We start from the raw sequence: 19,159 nt of genomic DNA, 5'->3' as shown, positions 1-19,159 counted from the left end.
GCACATGTAGCTGGAGAGCAGAAAGATATCTCGGCCAACGACCCCTTTTATCGCTGGCACTTTGATCCTTATACGTTGCTTAGTAAGCATAGAATAACCAGCAAACGTGCCTTGAAGTAGTTTTCTCCACGAGATTAAGCCGGAATTCATTAATTCCAGTGGGTTCTTTCTCATGGAAACATTCCTGTGAAATTTACCAGAGAATGCGAGCTCAAACAATAAAGATTGTGATGAGTACAGCCTTTCATCACTCCGAAGTACAAAGAAAATCACAAACAAGCGAAGTCAATATCTCTTGTTGTTGTTGTTTAGTCAAACAAAGATACTGCTAGTGGATTTAATATTCTTAAACCTTTATCCATAAATCAGGAGCTTTAACAACCGACAAAAAAATTGGAGTCACTCACAATCCTACATCCTACCATTCACACATGAAAACTGTTAAACTCAAAGAAAAAAAGTTTTGAAATTCTATCCTTCCTTATCAGTATAACACAATGTCCAGCATCATAGCATACCTTATACCTTACTTCTCAAACTCACCAAGTAACATAAATACCAGCATTTATATTACATTTGGCAATCTCTTACCAGAAACCCTTACCTGTTTCGGCATTGCCACAACCACGGCACCCCTCCTCACATTCGCACTCATAACGCCCGACATATCTCCCATCTCAATGTCTTCAAATCGAGAAGCTCTTGCATCTCTCTCCACTTCATTTCGTCTTCCTATCGATGCAGTAATCTCAACCCCTCGTTGAAACCAAGTTTTCATCTCTCTTCGACTTGGTGTTTTTTTGTGGTTTTTAATCTTGAGGAAGACATACCGGGGAACATAGATTAGGAAGATGGAAAGAAAAATGAAGAAGAATGTTACGAGGGTGAACACCACGATGCTGTCACCTTTGTTGGAGAGACCCATTTTGTCGTGATAAGATGAGGTGGTGGTGAAGTTGCTGTGGAGTTTTTGTTGTGAATTCTATCAGGTGATTTAGAATTTGGTAGGATGCAGAATTAAGAGGTAACTTGGATGGAAGGAGGGTTGGGGGTTTGAGATTACTTTATGGATTCGACTGAGGCATTGTTCTTATTTTCTCATACAATAAGGGACACTTTCCTTTGTTTCTTTGTTTGAATGTTTTGTTTGAAGACATATCCTAAAAATAGTAACAAAGAAGTCTTTGTCTTTGCTGTAGACATGCTAACATATGCTTCTATCGTGAAGATTGATGGTGACATTGCCTTTATCTTCCACTAAATTCCTTTATATTATAACTTCCTCCTAATTCCGAGCATTTCCTAGATTTGCAGTGCATTACATCCGGCAAAACATTACATCGGCAGTCTTTCTCTCATTCCATTCTTCATCCGATATAATTTTCTCGCCGTTTCAAATCTTGTTTGCCTTGACCCTGGCCCCTCTGTTTGTGTCGTTCCTCATACCAAATTCCCCAGCGTGAAGTATAAGTTCGAAAGCTAGCTCAACATTATTGCATCTCACCTCTTCAGTTGTGCTCGGAAGCCGGCTTCGTCTTCGTATGTAGTGTTAAGATACTTGCACAGTACATCTTCCTTCAAATTTATTGGTTCAAAAAGATTCAACTTCGAAAAGGATTTGAACATGTGAATCCTTCGGAATACCCTTCAAGTGATTGTACTCTTCTGACATGTGTAGTCCTAGTGTGTTGTCCTAGTGTGTTGTCCTAGCATGGTTTGCGGTGTTGACGAGCCGTCCAGTAGACATCACTCTATTCTGATCTCTCGGTTCTACATCCTACCCGGACCCCATGGATATAAAGGTTATACCATGGCTTTGGTTCTCCATGCTATGCAACTGGTGCTCATATATCAAAGAAACAATTGTTCCAATGATATCAAACACTCAGTCTTCAGTCTTTAGTCCATCCTTGCTTCTCCGATTAAAGTTTACTCAGTTCAGAGTTTCCAGAATAATTCTTATTTGGACCTTTCGCTTCCCACGTATGATAGGTATTCGAATTGTGTGCATTTTTCTCCTTATTTGAATATGATGCAGGTTCATATGACCATTCTATTGTTTGAGTTTTCATTATTTCCAATCTTTTCGAATCAAACAAACCATCTGATGCGCTGGAGGAACTCAAAGATCTCGAGATCGTATTCGAGGATGTGCTACAATTTGAACTGTAACTTGAAGTTTGTGAATGATGCGATTTTTGAGATGATTTGTTTCTAGAAGGTGGTACAATCTCAATGGCCGAAGATGATTTTGTGAGTGGCATTGTTTTGATATTTTTTTATTTCATATGTGGGAGAGAATGAAGAGATCAATCCAGGAAATTGCAAATGGAATAGAATCGTTTTGGAACTTGTCAATTATGTTATGGGGTTAGACGACCCAAGCGGGATGATACAGGATCTGTTCGACGCTATAACGGGCACTAACATCCCCACGTGGCAGCACTAATCAATGGACAAAGAACCTACTGTGCTCTTGGAAATTTAGGGAAGGAATTGATGATCTTTTGAGCCAAGACTTTAGTCCGTAACACACGTCCTCATAAAAGACTTTTCCGAAAAATATGCGCATTCCATGGTTCCCCTACTCAAAATCAAGAATGATACACAACGACGTTCTAGATGCCAAAAACTATATGGTTTAGGTAATCAGAGCGATGAGATTTCTCAGCTTTGACTGTAGTGTTTGGACCTTTTAACGTCCTGATGTCAGGTTGTGATTCACCCTAGTCGAAATTATTTCCGTTTTGATCAGAATATTCTAAACAGCATGCCACTACTGCAGGAAGACAATCTACTTATCATGATGATTGATATTCAAGATCGACCGTTTCATGTTGAAGTTAATAACGAAGGTACCAATGGTAGTTCATTTGATTCTTGATCATAGAAAATTCCAAATAGTCCGACCGTTGGAAAGCATGGCCATTTCATTTGGACAGGTCACGGATCTCGGAAATTTATATCTTCCCGAATACTAGCAAAAACTAGGAAAGGGTGGAACCGGCATTCACTCACTAAATACGGTCGGATACTTTCGGGCGAAATTGGGAGACTTGTACCCTCTTTTTACGGGCCGAGTAGATAAATTCAAATAAGTCATCTGCTTTCCAGGTCAGACAGTTGACACAGGAGAAGGATTTCACGTACTGACGTCTATCCAGCATGACAGCATACACTTTGCTTCTTACTGTTAGCGTAGAAGTGTCAATTCCAGTATTTTGCATTTCGCGTCTCGCATTCGTCCAACTTTGGGAGACGTACTAACATGTTTTACCTCCATCCTATGCTATACCTTACCCCGACCATTCTGGTATGACATCCCGAGTACTGAAGCCCCATCCTCATGTTTCAGAAGACTAAGATTGTGTATACCGCGCTCGCGGCAAAAGAGCAGTATTCCATGTCGCACTACTTCCTATATCAGTAACCCATGCTTTCAAATCTCCACGTATCCTCGAAGAACCAACCATCAATCTAGGAGATTACTGTTAAAGTGCGGGTTCCTGTCCCCGAGTTTGTGGCTTTTTACAATCATCAGTCCTTAATTTCCAAACACTCGGGACAGCAGAGCAGTCCGACCAATCGGTACAGAAAATCTAACTGGATGAATATTGATTACCAAGAGGGAAAGCCCTAAACGCAAGATTTGCAACATCACACCAGCAACAACATCAACATTAACGGTATTCAAAACTTGATTGGTTCCCGGGTAAACCCCCCCCCCCCAAACAATAACTTTAAGTCTGGTAAGTATTATCTCGTAACTGCAATCCTCTATCATGGTTGTACCGGTCGTAACATCACGCCCGCCGGTTATCAGACCTATAATAAACTGGATTTGATACAGATCCATGTGTATCTGATTGAGGAAAGCCAGCTGTATTGACAATGGCACAATCTTGAAGGGGACTATTGCTGGCTCAATAAAAATTGGAGATAATAAGTGAATGGTAAGTAAATTTGTGGTCAGTGAGGCATTGCAGTATGACGGAACAATGCTTTCCAACTGTTTCAACTCTTAGGACATCCTATGAAAATACAGAAGGATGATATTTTGATAAGGCTCAAAACAAATGGATCTGTATATACCTAGTTCTTTTTAAAATCAATGGAGGCGTCAAGAGATGTTTCATGACAAATGACATCCTAACTCTTGTTTACATTGTACCAGTAGGTGATTTATGATACTCTCAATGACCAACAATTGTTCCCATTCAAGGTTAACGGGAATTTCGGATTGCATGGTGCTGTCAAGTGACAACGTGGAAGTTAAGGTTGGGAACCCAAGCTAAACTTAATTCTCGCAAGCTAACTTTAATAGGCATCAAGATGCGTGACTTCAATCCCCTGAATTGATAAGAGTCCACATAAAACATGTTTTTAAAAAGTCAGTTGGTTGTAACTTCAAAATTAACTTCCCAGCGGATGTTTACCATAACATTAACTTCATTTGACATTCAAACAATTATTCTTAACCTCGTAGATAAGTCCGGTAAGATTACTGCTTCAGCTCAACACGAACGTTGGAATATCGTTGGCTCCGGTTCAAAAGAACCAACAACAATTTATAAATGTGCTTGGTAATATCTCGACAATTGAATGTTCCAACAGAAGGATGCTTCTGTTTACTTTGTAGTCGTGAATAAAGTCACTAGACCAATCGATTTCTCCCTCGAGTAATTCTAGACCAGGCTCTTTAACAGTGACACCTAGGTCGCAGAAAATGAGACCGCTCTTTTACGTGTCATATACAAATATTGTGGAAACTGTCTTTCCAAGAGATAAACCCCAGTGTTGATATCTTACCCAAACCCGGAAGGGAGAAACAAAACAAAACTCTATAAGTACAACATGTGACAGTTTCGTATACACCAAGTTTTCCCCTTGTCCTCCGGTTTCTTAAACGGTTATGATGATGGTCCAAAACAAGGATTTTCGGAGGTTAATTGATACCAGCGGCAAACCTGATCACCGGAACGAATGCACCAATCGTAGAATTTATGTCTTTTGTGGATCTAATAGACCAAGAACACAGCCTTCGCTTGACCTTCTCGACCTTGTTCACAAGAACAATAGGCGGATTGATAGGCCCACAAAATTAGACGCATGTCCCCCCAAAACGTGGTGATCATATGAAACGACTGGATAAGCGAACTGCAACCGCTTGGTACCTATTCTCTCATTTTACGGCATGGTTCACTTCATTCATTTCTTAATATAAAGAACTTTTGGTTGGGTCGGAAATGGAGACAGCCTTATGGTGGATCTCGGGTGGATTGTGACAAGCGCGAGTGGGGTGACCCAAGTGGTAGGCAGATCTTACATCTCTAGGCGCTGGCCATGGGGTACTAGAATATCGTGTCAAGTAGGATTTCGTGATGTGGTTGTACGGAGATTCGGATCATGATATATGTATCCGTTTCTCCTCGTTTTTGAAAGTTAAATTTCATACCACGCAATCATTCTTTGTATATCATAACTTTATTGTTTAATAACTCAACTCATACTATCCTTAACGATTCCACTTCATTATGTCATTACGACTTTGAGAGTTTTACAACGGTTTCATTCTCATTCACGAATTTCTCTCTCAATACACACCAGCACGAATCACAATACACGAAAACGTTTTCCTACACTTTGAGAAACACTCATCATCTATTCTCAAGCAATCTATACTTGGTTGGGACTTCATTCAATCAATCATTCATTCACATTTTCATTATTTGTAAGTTTATTCGTGCCAAGATAATATCCTGACAAAGACTAATCAAAACAGTAAATCATGCCTTCATCTACTACACAAATGGCCGGAGGACCAATTATCTCGATATCAGATATGGACAACTTTATGAAGCTTGGAGAATTAGCACAAAGCATACGAAGTCAAAGACCAATAAAGAAGACATCATCAATGGATTTCGACCTTCTTCGAGCATCTGGTGATGCAGCACGTCAAAGAAGAGGAAGTAATGCTTCCGAAGCATCATCGACTTGTGATGCACCCACATATACACCAAGATCATCCAGTCTCCTAAGCGCTAGATCTAAACCTTGTGCAAGTCCTTTATTACGACCTATGGGTACGTCCGAACCAGGATATGAATTTATGGTACCAGTTCACTTACCAACACCATGGAAGACTACCTCTCATCCAGCATCGGGATTTGATGGCAATTGTTTTGGGAGGGATCGAGATTCATTTATGGGATTGGATATCAATGTTGGATCACCATTTGAGATACATTCGCCATTTGAAATCGGTATGGCTTCGGAATTGAGGATTGTTGATGCGCATAGTTATTGAATAGATTGGAGCGGTGGGAATGAATTAGGAAAGAGGTGTTATAATAGAGGGTGTTATAATAGAGGGTGTTATGATAGAGGATGTTATGATAGAGGGTGTTATGATAGAGGGTGTTATGATCGCGATATGGAAATGATACCAAATGAAATTTATTCTCTTCTCAATTTCATTACTATCTGCCTTGATGATCTGACAGTGAAATGAAAATACATAACTGTCTCTCGAAGGTTACCTTTTTTTTCAAAAGGGTGCATAGCGTGTAGTAAACGCATAGGGGGGTCTTCAACTCGCTCTATCCTCGTTCCCTAAAGTCTTAAGGTTACACGTGGAAAGGTATTTCTGCCTTGTCAATTTCGCGCAGATCATACAACATCACGTCAACGGAACAACCATTGATTCTCCATTTCCAGATCTACTATAATTGATATTTTCCCCAGACTCAAAATGATGCACAACACTCGTGGAAGCATATTAAGATCTACACACAGTAGTCAAGGTACAAGGCATCCAATTACAAATTGGATAGCCAAGATAAGATGTGATTTCAACACGTTTTGCCCCACCTAAGCGGTTACAGTAATAACATCTCCAAAATGATGCATCTTACAAAACCATAAGTTGACATTGAGAACTACTTATTAGCCTTGTTTTGCACTCAGCTATCAGATTAACGTAAGAAGTATAAAATGCTTATACCTTATATGATTGCTTATACTTTGTAGTGATAGGCGCCTGATTGAGGCCCGTTGGGGTAGGGAATGTTGGATGGCTGTGTACAAAGTTTATGAATATCAATAAATAACCTTAGGAAATAATGATCTTCTTGGGGTCCACTGTTCTCCGTGTTTGTCATAAATAAGGTATAATATTGGGTTGAGATAGAAGCGTCTTGTGATGAGGTGAGTACTAACTCTGACATCAGTAACTCGTATCAGTATCGTATTGGGCTCTTGTTGCTATGATATGTGATAGGTAGATACTTTGTAAGTGATGTGAATGTGAACATGAGGTTAATAAGGTTTGAACGGACTTTATCATATTCACCGCTATTAATGAACAATGACTAAGCAGATTTGATGTCCACTTGGCACCAGGTCTTGAACCACAACGGGCTACCTATCACGTCAATAGGTATGATCTAGATTCTCCAGATCATGGTATTTATTCATCATATGCATTTTGACAATTTCAAGGAGACCCCCTCTTTCCTGTTCGGTTATGGATTGTCATGGGTTTGAATATACTAGCTGTGGGGTTCACGCGGATCTACCTACTTGTATGAACTTCGTTCATAGATGTAAGTTCTCACACATGTCATTACCATGAAGCAACATCTTCCTTTGTTTTCCCCTTCACTTAATATTACCAATCGTTGATTGAATATCATTTTTCTAGAGCGAAGCGAAAAAGCGAAGTTTAGGGTCTAATGGCCAGTACGATGTCAACCCCGAGTTCTAAATCTTCATTTTCATACCTACGTACAGGAGAATAGTTTCCAGATCCAAGATAATTAATACGCTGTAGGTACAGCACAACACCTTTGTGAATAAAATGGAATGAAACGAACTGGATTATGCATACTATTAGAATATCTACTTGGATACTATTCTGATCTTCATCACTTTGTGAATAAAGTCTTCCATATGAAGCATCTCCTTAGAAGAGAGACTATCTAGTATTCGTTAAATAATAGGGGTTGTTTTTGACATGCAAATTTGAAGGTGGCACTTTTACAGTAGTCAAATGTGGCTTTCTAGAAATAGGCAATTTTAGCTTGGCAAAGCTTGTCTTGCATGCACTCGAGTGCACCAAAAAATTATCAGATGAACCTCAATACATTGTTTTACTCTCCACAAGTAAATTATCAACATCTTTATTTTATCTGTATTTACTTCTTTTGGTTGCGTGATATGTTTTCCATTCTTGTCATTCACTAAATATTTATTTTGATACCCCTGTGAGAGCGAACTTAGTCTTATAGGATGAATTGAGGGTTGGAGATTGAATCGCGAATCCGTCAGATTTTGAGGAAAGGAGTTTGATCGATCCAAAATTTGAAACAACAAGAATTTGTTACGTCGCATACAAATGATATCGAAAAGGAAGAATGTATGAACCAGAAATAAGAGATTTTTCGCCCGGGGGTATAAGCTCACCATCAAGAACCGTGGAATTTGAATCGGAGGCATTTCCTAGAATAAGCTGTGAGTTTCTTTCGCAACTTCAACCAATCAATACATTTATGCGACAACGGCATATATGATTCTCCTCATTCTGAGGACTTTCGCACAAGTCTTCATGCCTTCCGACGGATATTATCTTGATGCGCACATTTCCAAAACCTGCTTATCTTAAATCTGCAGATGAACTCGAGCCTACAATGACCACTCAATCTGCCCCAGATTCCCTGGCGGGACAATCACCAGTTCGACGTCGCGCAACCCGTTCACGAACCAATACCTTTCCCACTGTTGATGTTTCACCCAGTCAACCAGAATGGCATCCAGGACAAGAACCTGGTTTGGATCCATCACAACCTTTTGGTGGTCGAACTGCTAGCTTCAACTTACACGAGGATTGCCAGATAACTCTTGTGGATTTCAGTCAAGATAAGATAGTCAAAAGGGAATTCAATAATGAAGAATTCGTTCAATTTTTGGATATGGAACAAGAGGAGTGGATTAAATGTCGATGGGTCAATATCAATGGATTAAGTTGGGATGTAATACAAGCCATTGGCAAAAAGAAGAAATTACACAGGTTGGCAATTGAGGATATGGTCAATCTCAATAATAGGACAAAGGCAGATTGGTATGTTGTGCAGCAAATTCTCATGGCCAAGGACTAATGATATCTAGGTACACTGACCATACTTATGTCGTTTTGACATTGCAAAAACTCGTTCATTTACATCCAGATAAAGACAGCGAGTCGGAAAGCGATAGCGACAACGAACAAGATATAACATTGGAGGCTCCTAGGAAAAGGAAACGAGGACCATTTCGTAAAGCGTTGTATAAACTTATGAAGCGGAGGAATTCCAATGTTACACCCACCGATGCGCTAGCGGGCGGGATTCATGACACAACTAAGGAATATATAACTGGGCATACGGATGGTGTACAAAACTCCCCAGTGCAAAAATTAAGGACTTTACAAAGATATCATGGAGGACCAAACCAAGAAAGAGCGGCACATATGGAGAAAATTTCTCCTTTGACACAAAAAAAGTTGGCCGTTAGTGCTGAGCAGGTCTCGATATTCTTGACTGCTGGTTAGTAGTCCTTTTGTTTCTGTTGAGTTTGATCTAATATAACATAGATAACACCGTCATTTCCTTCTTCGAAAATTCCGCAGATGACATTGAAGAGCCCATCCTTCACAGATTATACAATTCTGATACAATACTTCGCAAATCATGTGATGCATCAATGATAATGCAGGCCGTTCTCGATGCTGTCATTGATCTTGCTATACCTGTGACCTCCGCCTATCAGGATATCATTGGTTCATTAGAGCTAGATGTCTTGACAAATCCAAATATTAAACATACGACATCATTATACGTCGTTACTAGCGAAATAACTACATTACGCAACTTCATCAATCCGATTGCTAATCTGATCAATTCTCTCCGAGATCACAAAAATGTTGGACAAAGAGGTGATGTACAAAAGGCAGCATCTGCCGTTAAGATTAGTCAAATGGCACAAACATACCTTGGAGATGTTGAAGATCATATCGTATTGATTACGGAGTCTTTGGATCAACTTCGACGAAATGCCGATGGAATGATTGATTTAATCTTTAACACCATCTCAGCATATCAAAATGAGTCTATGAAACAACTAACAATTGTCACTATCATTTTCTTGCCGTTAAGTTTTTTGACAGGTTACTTTGGAATGAATTTCACCGACATGCCAAGTATAGAACATAACGAGAAATATTTTTGGCAAATAGCTTTACCTGTTGCTTTTGTCGTTATTTTATTCTTAATGAGGGACATGATTGTGTGGTGGGTCAAGAGAACAATTCAAAGGAGGGGAATTTCGAGAAGTAGGAAAGGAAGGGAGAGAAGAGAGAGTAGGCAAAGAGGAATGAAGGAAAAGAGGAATAGATGAATGGAAATAATATTTAATGTTTCAACGATCAAGTGGTTCACCCGGGTTGGTTTGCCAATGATTCGAGGTGGGGACAGATGAGATATCTCACCTGGAGGCTTCATATAGGAGATTGAACATATTTGAGATATGGAAATAAAATAGTAAGATTTACAATTTGGAGTACAATACTGTAATACAAATGCATTCAAAATCTTTAATATAGCAATCTCATCACTAACGATGCTGCTTTAAGATGAATTGTTCGGGGAAGGATAAAATCAAGAGTCTCCAATAACATCCACCTCCTCCCACCTCGCTAACCTCCTTGTCAGTGTTGTTCATCAGAACATCGCTGATAAGTTTCATTCATCGCTTTGTTGTATCATGATTATCACATTCTATTCCCACCTCCACCAGTCAATTGACATCCATACCTAACAAGCAGGCACCGGACAAATCAAATCATAATGAACGAATTCACTCGTATCATCCTCATACAATTGCGTCTTATCCACCCTCTCATCAAACCACAAACATTCCGTATACCGCGCATGAAAAGCAATACTTTTGCATTCTGGATATGCAGATCGACACTCATTAATACAACTTGCGAGTGTAGCGTTGGGATATTGATGAATGGTTTCGTTGTAATCGCCGGGGATTTCAGTGAATCCGGGGATTGCACAGATGGGAAATCCGACTAGGTAGGCTGGGTGTTTGTTAGTTGGTTGGAAGAGTGAGGAGGAGGAGGAGGAGGAGGGGAAATTTACTTTCTCCTGGTGGGGGTGGGGTGGAGAGGGTACCGGCTTCAGTTGGAGAGGAGGTCACGAGGTTCGTGAGAGTGAGAGAGATAAGGGCGCAGAGAAAGTTTTGGATATGCATTTTGAATTGAGTTTTTGAAATATGAATTCAATCCAGTTGCGAGGTGTTTTTTTTTCCCGACAGAAATGTGGTAAAGCTAGAAATCTGCACCATGATTGGGAAAGTTCCCGCATATATACATCATGGGGAGTTCACTATTTTCCAAGAGACATTACATCCTCAACCGTCCGCATCGGCACCTTACATTTTTCTCCATCATAAACACAAAAATCATACCATTTTTCTTATGATGGAGACAAAAATCATACCAGTTGTTCTACACCCTTACCTAAAGGAATGGAGTTTCTCGTGTTTCTTGTAGCAATGGATCTTCATTCGTTGATGGGATCATACGTTGCACACTTCTAAAAGTCGATACGAGTCAGATCTGCAAATATTGTGTAACTCAGATATTGTACAGAGCCGTTTTCTCGTATCTTGTGTTCAATTTTGTGCTGTTTGAGCTATTGATGTCCTTTATGGTGTTAGTATCTGAGGTTCTCCTTACATTACTCCGCTGTAGATCTTTTTCAATGACGTTGTAAAAATTGACATAATGTCTTAGTTTGTTTCTAGTCTGATTGGGTGAGGACGTCATAAACTTAATACCACAGCAGAAAGTTTTTCAAATCTGTCACCATTTCATTTCTTTTCATTTATACATGGGTTTGTACTATTTTTTGTTCATAGGATTAAATTGTATGAGTGCACTTGCGCTTACCTGATGGGAAACTCGTAATGTTTAGCATCTCGTTTTTCCACCTACCTTTTCAAGTCCTCTCCCTCTGAGCGTTAAATGTCAGCTTTTGTCGCGCATGGTAAGGAAATCCCTCAAGATTACCACCAGACTCCAAAACAACATTCTTAATACTTTCTCTTTTTCTCTCCGACATGACTACTGGTTCCATTCTTCCCAAAGGCCAATCAGAAGATCTTCTTGTCAAAGCCGGTTCTGGACATCTCAAAGGCCAATCGTTCATCTCGATATCGTATTCATGTCTTGGTCGTTGATGCTGTTGTTGCTGTTCCTGCTGTGGAGGAAATGGCCAGTTCGTTGATTGACGATTGTTTTGAGCTGCGATGCGTCGACGTTCAAATCTGATGCCCATGTAGCTGGGAACGAAGATCATGAAGACAATAACAAAAATGATGATGATTAGAGAAGCAACAACGGTGGCAACAGCGTTCATTCCGGACATCTTTTCAGTGATTTGAAAGGTGTAGTTGAGAGTCGTTGTAGTTAAAAGTGAGAATCTAAAGTGGTAGCTTGTGGTTAGTTGCTGAGTTAGTTACTGAGGAATTAGTGAGTGGAGTTTGGACAGAGTGAAAAGGGAATAATCGAGGTCACGGAAAGATATTTTTGTGCACACAATTAGCATTGTTGCAAAGTAGTTGTGAGTTCGTAGTAAAGGTGGTTCCTTTGTGTTGGATCGACGGCGCGAACAATGGGGCTCGATAACCTTAAGCGAGGTGGATTGTTTTCTAGACGGATGAATTCTCGTAGGTACTAGATTAGCATTTGACCCATTATTGAATCGTTTCTTTTCATTTGGTGTGTTAAGATTCATATGGATATATATGCTCGTGATGTCAGAAACTACGATCGGTATGGTTGAGATGAGTTCTATCAGTAATTGTGTCGCAGAAAGTATGTGTGGAGGATGAAAATTGGTATAATGATTTTTGCTTGACCTTTATTTCTTTTTCCATTCATCAAACTCCAACTCCAAATGTTCCTTCAACCTAGCAAATTTGTTTCCAAATTGTAAACCACATCTCCAACATTTCAAATTATCTTCTAGCCATGCTTTACCTTGTCCTTTTCTAGCGAGAGCTTCTTGTCTCTCCTCGGATAAAGGAAACTCTGATAAATTGACGAAGAATGGTGTAGCAAATGAATTGTAATGTTTTCGCTTCCTCAGACATGAAGAATAACGATCCACGGAAAGAACGTGAATATGAAGATGATCCATTGATGGATGCATATGTATTCCAATCATAACATCTTCTTCCCAATCCCTACCTTCTGGCATCTCAGCATCATCGTCAAGATTGACTTCTCCGTTAAGTATTTTTTGCCTTTGCAAATCTTCTGCAGATTCCGGTCCATATTTTCGACGTAACTCTGATGCAACTATCCCCTTCAACTTTTCTGCTTCCGGTCTCACCATTTCGAGGAAGTCGGGGTTGGATAATGCGATTTTCGGGTGCACACTATTCCATTTCTCCTCTCGTGGAATTAGGAGGGCGTGAACCGAAGATTTAGGGTAAAGGTCATGAATGGCCACAAATGAAGAGTTGTGATAGATCATGCGTGATGAAGGATGTGATGAGGGGTCTGATAAGTAAACTCCGAGACCCGCTCGACCAAAATAGAAAGGATTCGAATTCGCAATCTTTTTAGGAGGAGGGGAGGATGTTGGGGAGGAATTAGGGCGTTTGGATCGCGAACTTGACATCATTTGGGTAACTATGAAGTTTTGTTAGTCTTCCACATAGATGGGGAGTAAAGAGAACGAATGGTGTTACAGTACATGCGTTTGGTTTAGAAGAGTTTTTGTTAGATAAGGAAGATGCTTGAGATGTCCCGTTAGTATCCTCTTCGATTTCTGAAGCCATAATTACGATTGAGTAGAGGTTAACCAGGCAGAAGAGGTTTTATGTATTCTGTATATTGGTGAGACCCCAGATATTAACCTTAAACATACCCTCGTCAATTCCTAAATTGTAAAATCGAGAGTGGTAGAGTAGAATAGTACCTGCGCAACAGTACCGGTAGTTTAATTGATGTCCACTCGGTGATGGCTACTAATTGGAGTAAGGTTCCGTACCCAGTCAAATAATCAACAAGGCTGAGCTACGAAGTTCCACCAAACCAGAATGACGCACATACACTTCAAATGCAAAGAAAGTCCGAGCTTCACAATTATTTCAGCCTTGTGGGGAAAACTTTATTTCCAACCAGCATCCAAATTTAATGAACCGCTAAAAGATCTCAACGCCTTCATTACTATTACTTTTAAATTTCATGGATCTGCCTGTCATCAAGACTGCAGAGACCAAATATGGTCAAGAAAGGACAATCATCGAAAGGTGGACCAAAACCAGGTACATCTGCCGGTAAAAATAAAACGTCAACGACGCCCGCTGCAGACGATAGTTTTATAGTATTCTCAAATTCGGATAAAGAGCCAAAGCAAAGGAAGCCGCCAACTCTAGGACAAGATGGACCAGATCCATTGGGTGAGGCGCCAAAGAGACCGGATGTTAAGAAATTGATTGGTGGGCAATCATGGACTGGAAAGTTGCCCGTCAATTTACTTGCGGAACATTGTCAAAAGCAAAGATGGGAAAAACCAGAATATACTATGGTATGTGTTTTAATGCTGTGGAGATTACGGAAATGTCTACAATAACGATGGCGAATACTGAGGCTTCGAACAATAGATGAAAACTCCGGAAGGATTCTCCTCAATGGTAATCCTAAAATCTAAGAATACGAAAACCCAAGAACTCGTATCTCTAGCCCCCTTCAAATTACCACCTTCGCATAAGCACCTTGCAGTCAAACCTACAGCTCTTGAAGCTAGACATTTCGCTGCCACATATGGTCTCTTTCGGGTTCTTAATATGCGAAACATTCACATGACACTTCCACCTGATTATCGAGATTTATGGAAGGGTGAGTTCGAAGTTTTGAAGAAAGAGGATATCAAGGAAGGAAAGGCATGGATGTATGAGGCGGATCCATTTGCTGCGTTGAGGGAAAGAGAAGATGCAAAAGCTGCAATGGAAAAGAAGCGGAATGAACAACAAAAGGCTAGAGAAAAGGCTATGAATACACCAGGATCGGCAGGTCCAGGAGGTGCAGGATTGGCATTACGTGGTAATGGAAGCAACGGTACAAATTCAACAGGAGGGGGATCATCGCATAACAATATTCACAGGGGGTGGACCAAAGTACCTAAAATCGAGATGGGTAAACGTACGCGAACGAAAGTCGAAAGTTTAGTAAGAAAACATGCTATCTGGAACCCACATGATGTTGTGTTATCCGACTTTCAGAAGCATTCCATTGTGAAAGAATTCAAGACTCTTGATTTCAGGCAGAGTCATATCGAAGAAGCTGTGGAAATATGCAAAGATAGAGAGGAGACACTTGAATGGTTACTGATCCATGTTCCAGAGGATGATCTACCAAGATGGGCATTGCCTGAAGGATATGTCGCTGGTATTAGTATGGCAAGTAGTGACTTGAAGCGCGAAGGTGCTATCAAGAGATTGGCTGAGGCTGGGTATTCAATCGAGCTTTGCAAGCAAATTTATTATATTCATAACGATGAAGGGAAAGCTTCGGAGGCTTTACAACACATACTCTTGTCGAGTGGAAGAGATGTCGAATCTATTCCAAGCGAGGACTCCTGGGACACTGAAAATGCTAAAGAGTCTTCAGAAGAAATTTGGGAAGAAGAAATGACTGGTCTTCAATCGGTTTTTGGGGAGAATTATTCCCGTCCATCGAAAGATGTTTGCAGAATTAAAATCAAACCATCAAATCGTGGAACCAATCTTCCTGTCGAACCTATCATTCAATTTCGTCGATCTTCTCAGTATCCACAAAACGTTCCGGTCATATCTGTTCACGTTCAACTGCCAGCATATATTCGTTTGAGCATTATGAAGCAGGCGTTGAATCATGCCATGGATAGTTTATTAGGTGAACATATGCTATTTTTCCTCATAGACTGGGTGGAACAACATCTTTATAGTATCATTGAAAGGCCCGGAAAGCTTAGCGATGTTTCGGCCGCTGCATCGATAGTCAGTGAAATTCAGCCAGTTCGTCGGAGAAGACAGAATATCTCAAGACATCCTAGAGCGATTAAATGGATTGCCAACATTAAAAGCAAGGATGAATGGAAAAGTCGACAACTCAATCCGAAGTTGGAATCTATGATCAAAGGTCGAAGAACTTTACCCGCTTGGGAAATGAAGGATATTATCGTGGACACTGTCAATTCTCACCAAGTTACTATTATCTCGGGTGAAACTGGTTCTGGTAAATCAACTCAATCGGCTCAATTTATCCTGGATGACATGTATCAACGAGCGTTTGGAGATTGTGCGAAAATTATTTGTACGCAACCTAGACGTATCTCTGCTTTGGGATTGGCAGATCGGGTTAGTGATGAGCGATGTTCTGCCGTCGGTCAAGAGGTTGGATACATTATTCGGGGAGAGTCAAAATCATCACCGAATACCAAGATTACGTTTGTGACTACAGGTGTACTTCTGAGACGATTACAAACATCCGGAGGAAGTAGTGATGATGTAGTGGCGTCACTTGCAGATGTTAGTCATGTTATCATAGATGAAGTTCATGAGAGATCTTTGGATACAGATTTCTTGCTTGTTTTGTTACGGGATGTTCTTCGCCAACGAAAAGATTTGAAATTAATCTTGATGAGTGCCACTTTGGATGCTGGAATTTTCGAAGATTATTTCAAAAGTGGTGGAAAAGTTGGTAGAGTCGAGATTAGTGGTCGCACATACCCAGTGGAAGACTACTATCTTGATGATGTTATTCGAATGACTAATTTCAATCCGGGATTTGGTACTAAGTACCAGGAAGACAATCAGGAAACATCTGGTATGGACCAGGATGTTGCAGCTGCCATTCAAAGTATTGGTATGAGAATCAATTATGATTTGATCAGTCAAACTGTGAAAGAGATTGATGCTGAATTGACTCATCTTAAACAAGATGGTGGAATTCTCATCTTCATGCCAGGTCTGGTTGAAATCACTCGAACGCTGGATTACTTGAAGAACATACCGAATCTACATGCTCTACCATTACACGCATCTCTACAATCATCAGATCAAAGAAAAGTATTCCCACATGCTCCGTATGGCAAACGTAAAGTTATCGTTGCCACGAATGTTGCCGAAACTTCAATCACAATCGATGATATTGTTGCAGTCATAGATACTGGTCGTGTTAAGGAGACAAGTTACGATCCTCAAAATAACATGCGTAAATTGGAAGAGGTATGGGCTTCACGTGCTGCATGTAAACAAAGAAGAGGTAGAGCAGGTCGTGTTCAAGCAGGAAAATGCTATAAATTATACACACGAAATGCCGAGAAATCAAAAATGATGGAGAGACCCGAACCTGAGATTAGACGAGTACCATTGGAACAATTATGTTTATCTGTACGAGCTATGGGAATTAAGGAAGTAGGATCATTCTTAGCAAGTGCCATTACTCCTCCTGAGAGTATAGCTGTTGATGGTGCTATGGATTTATTGGGAAGAATGGGTGCCCTTGATGGTGATGATCTTACTGCTTTAGGTCGTCATCTTTCAATGATCCCTGCTGATCTTCGTTGCGGTAAACTAATGGTTTACGGAGCTATGTTTGGTTGTTTGGATGCCGCTGTCACAATCGCAGCTATCTTGACAGTTAAATCCCCTTTTGTATCACCTCAGGATAAAAGAGAAGAGTCAAAATCTGTAAGGGCAAAGTTCGCTAAAAATCAAGGTGATTTGATTGGTGATCTCCGAGCTTTTGAGGAATGGTTCGAGATGATTAACAATAGAAAGTATATTGTTCTACTCCTGATATTGAAATATGACACTAATTTTCAATAGTTATCGACAAGGAGAAATTCGAAATTGGTGCAACGATAACTTCCTCTCATATCAGACACTCAACGATATATCCTCAAATCGAACTCAATATCTTACGTCACTACGTGAGATAGGTTTCATTCCGCCATCGTCGATTCTTCCTCCAGCTTTATCAGCCAAATCATCAAACAATGCTCTTATTCGATCCCTTTGCGCAGGAGCTTTTAATCCTCAACTTGCACGTATCGATTTCCCAGATAAGAAATTTGCGGCCTCTGTCTCCGGTGCTGTGGAATTAGATCCGGAAGCAAAGACAATCAAATACTTCAATCAAGAAAACGGACGTGTTTTTGTTCATCCAAGTAGTACAATCTTTGATGCACAAACATTCCCTGGTAACAGCAAATACATGAGTTATTTCAATAAAATGGCGACGAGTAAAGTTTTTATTAGAGATCTTACACCTTTCAACGCATATACGGCACTTTTGTTCTCTGGGCCAATTACATTAGATACATTGGGTAGAGGTCTTTTGGTAGATGGTTGGTTACGACTGAGGGGTTGGGCACGTATCGGTGTTTTAGTCAGTAGATTGAGAGGAATGTTGGATGATGTTTTAGCAAAGAAGATTGATGAACCTGGAATGGATCTGTCCGGGAACGAGGTAGTGGAAGTTGTAACGAAGCTGGTGGAGTTGGATGGAATGGATCAGTAATCGTTAAGAAAGTTTTTTGGCCGCATGGTTTTTAAGTATTATTAGGCAAGGGGATTTCTAGAAATATACACTAGATTGGCAGTCAATGAAGCAGGTCAGACTGCATAGACACAAAATAATTAAGACTTAAGATTTTACAATCATCCATTCGAAATTTTTATCAAGAAATAGTCTTCCAATTCCACCGCGGCTCCAATTGTTCGAGGTCAACAAGGTCAACAAGACGGCTGATTCCTTGTAGGGATAGTGTTAGCAAGAACCTATCTCGAGCCTATGCAGTCACGATACTGAATATCCATAACAGCCCTGAAGTAAAACTATCAACACTCAGGGCCAGGTTAAGTCATTTCATGAGGTATCGATGTCGCCACTAGTTAACATGTAGTTCATGGTGCTGAAAAGGAATAGCTAATGGTTAGGAAGACACATATCTTACGCATTGTTTAGATGATGTAATAGTACGATGACTAGTTTATCAAATCTTCAATTCAGAGCGGGGAGTGAGGAGTTGGTGGAAATATTCAATCAGCCACG

At 40.2% G+C, this 19,159-nt stretch overlaps 8 protein-coding genes across 8 annotated transcripts; 3 read left to right on the top strand and 5 right to left on the bottom strand.

Moving 5' to 3' along the window:
- Nucleotides 1-411: 411 nt before the first annotated feature.
- On the bottom strand, nucleotides 412-925 carry EAF01_003013 (uncharacterized protein; the record flags this gene model as incomplete). Its single annotated transcript, XM_038911267.1, has 3 exons — nucleotides 412-438; nucleotides 605-788; nucleotides 831-925. The coding sequence occupies 3 exons, from the start codon at nucleotides 923-925 to the stop codon at nucleotides 412-414; spliced, it is 306 nt and encodes a 101-aa protein (XP_038772502.1).
- A 997-nt stretch (nucleotides 926-1,922) lies between these two features.
- EAF01_003012 (uncharacterized protein) lies at nucleotides 1,923-2,264 on the bottom strand (the record flags this gene model as incomplete). The annotated part of the gene is made up of 2 exons (XM_038911266.1): nucleotides 1,923-2,053; nucleotides 2,102-2,264. 2 exons carry the CDS (start codon nucleotides 2,262-2,264, stop codon nucleotides 1,923-1,925), a joined length of 294 nt encoding a protein of 97 aa, XP_038772501.1.
- Nucleotides 2,265-5,788: 3,524 nt separating this feature from the next.
- On the top strand, nucleotides 5,789-6,310 carry EAF01_003011 (uncharacterized protein; the record flags this gene model as incomplete). The annotated part of the gene is made up of 1 exon (XM_038911265.1): nucleotides 5,789-6,310. One exon carries the CDS (start codon nucleotides 5,789-5,791, stop codon nucleotides 6,308-6,310), a length of 522 nt encoding a protein of 173 aa, XP_038772500.1.
- A 2,107-nt stretch (nucleotides 6,311-8,417) lies between these two features.
- On the top strand, nucleotides 8,418-10,434 carry EAF01_003010 (uncharacterized protein; the record flags this gene model as incomplete). The annotated part of the gene is made up of 4 exons (XM_038911264.1): nucleotides 8,418-8,514; nucleotides 8,674-9,121; nucleotides 9,169-9,584; nucleotides 9,632-10,434. The coding sequence occupies 4 exons, from the start codon at nucleotides 8,418-8,420 to the stop codon at nucleotides 10,432-10,434; spliced, it is 1,764 nt and encodes a 587-aa protein (XP_038772499.1).
- Nucleotides 10,435-10,850: 416 nt separating this feature from the next.
- On the bottom strand, nucleotides 10,851-11,298 carry EAF01_003009 (uncharacterized protein; the record flags this gene model as incomplete). Its single annotated transcript, XM_038911263.1, has 2 exons — nucleotides 10,851-11,125; nucleotides 11,187-11,298. 2 exons carry the CDS (start codon nucleotides 11,296-11,298, stop codon nucleotides 10,851-10,853), a joined length of 387 nt encoding a protein of 128 aa, XP_038772498.1.
- Nucleotides 11,299-12,047: 749 nt separating this feature from the next.
- EAF01_003008 (uncharacterized protein) lies at nucleotides 12,048-12,476 on the bottom strand (the record flags this gene model as incomplete). The annotated part of the gene is made up of 1 exon (XM_038911262.1): nucleotides 12,048-12,476. One exon carries the CDS (start codon nucleotides 12,474-12,476, stop codon nucleotides 12,048-12,050), a length of 429 nt encoding a protein of 142 aa, XP_038772497.1.
- Nucleotides 12,477-12,971: 495 nt separating this feature from the next.
- Nucleotides 12,972-13,896, bottom strand: EAF01_003007 (uncharacterized protein; the record flags this gene model as incomplete). The annotated part of the gene is made up of 2 exons (XM_038911261.1): nucleotides 12,972-13,747; nucleotides 13,812-13,896. 2 exons carry the CDS (start codon nucleotides 13,894-13,896, stop codon nucleotides 12,972-12,974), a joined length of 861 nt encoding a protein of 286 aa, XP_038772496.1.
- Nucleotides 13,897-14,288: 392 nt separating this feature from the next.
- Nucleotides 14,289-18,761, top strand: EAF01_003006 (uncharacterized protein). Its single transcript, XM_038911260.1, has 3 exons — nucleotides 14,289-14,648; nucleotides 14,725-17,882; nucleotides 17,932-18,761. The coding sequence occupies exons 1-3, from the start codon at nucleotides 14,343-14,345 to the stop codon at nucleotides 18,623-18,625; spliced, it is 4,158 nt and encodes a 1,385-aa protein (XP_038772495.1). The 5' UTR covers nucleotides 14,289-14,342; the 3' UTR covers nucleotides 18,626-18,761.
- Nucleotides 18,762-19,159: the final 398 nt, after the last annotated feature.

Source organism: Botrytis porri, assembly GCF_014898465.1.
Source record: "Botrytis porri strain MUCL 3234 chromosome Unknown BPOR_004, whole genome shotgun sequence".
NCBI lineage: Eukaryota > Fungi > Ascomycota > Leotiomycetes > Helotiales > Sclerotiniaceae > Botrytis > Botrytis porri.
The sequence above is the reverse complement of the archived record's forward strand: the minus strand, read 5'-3'. Positions and strand labels throughout refer to the sequence as shown.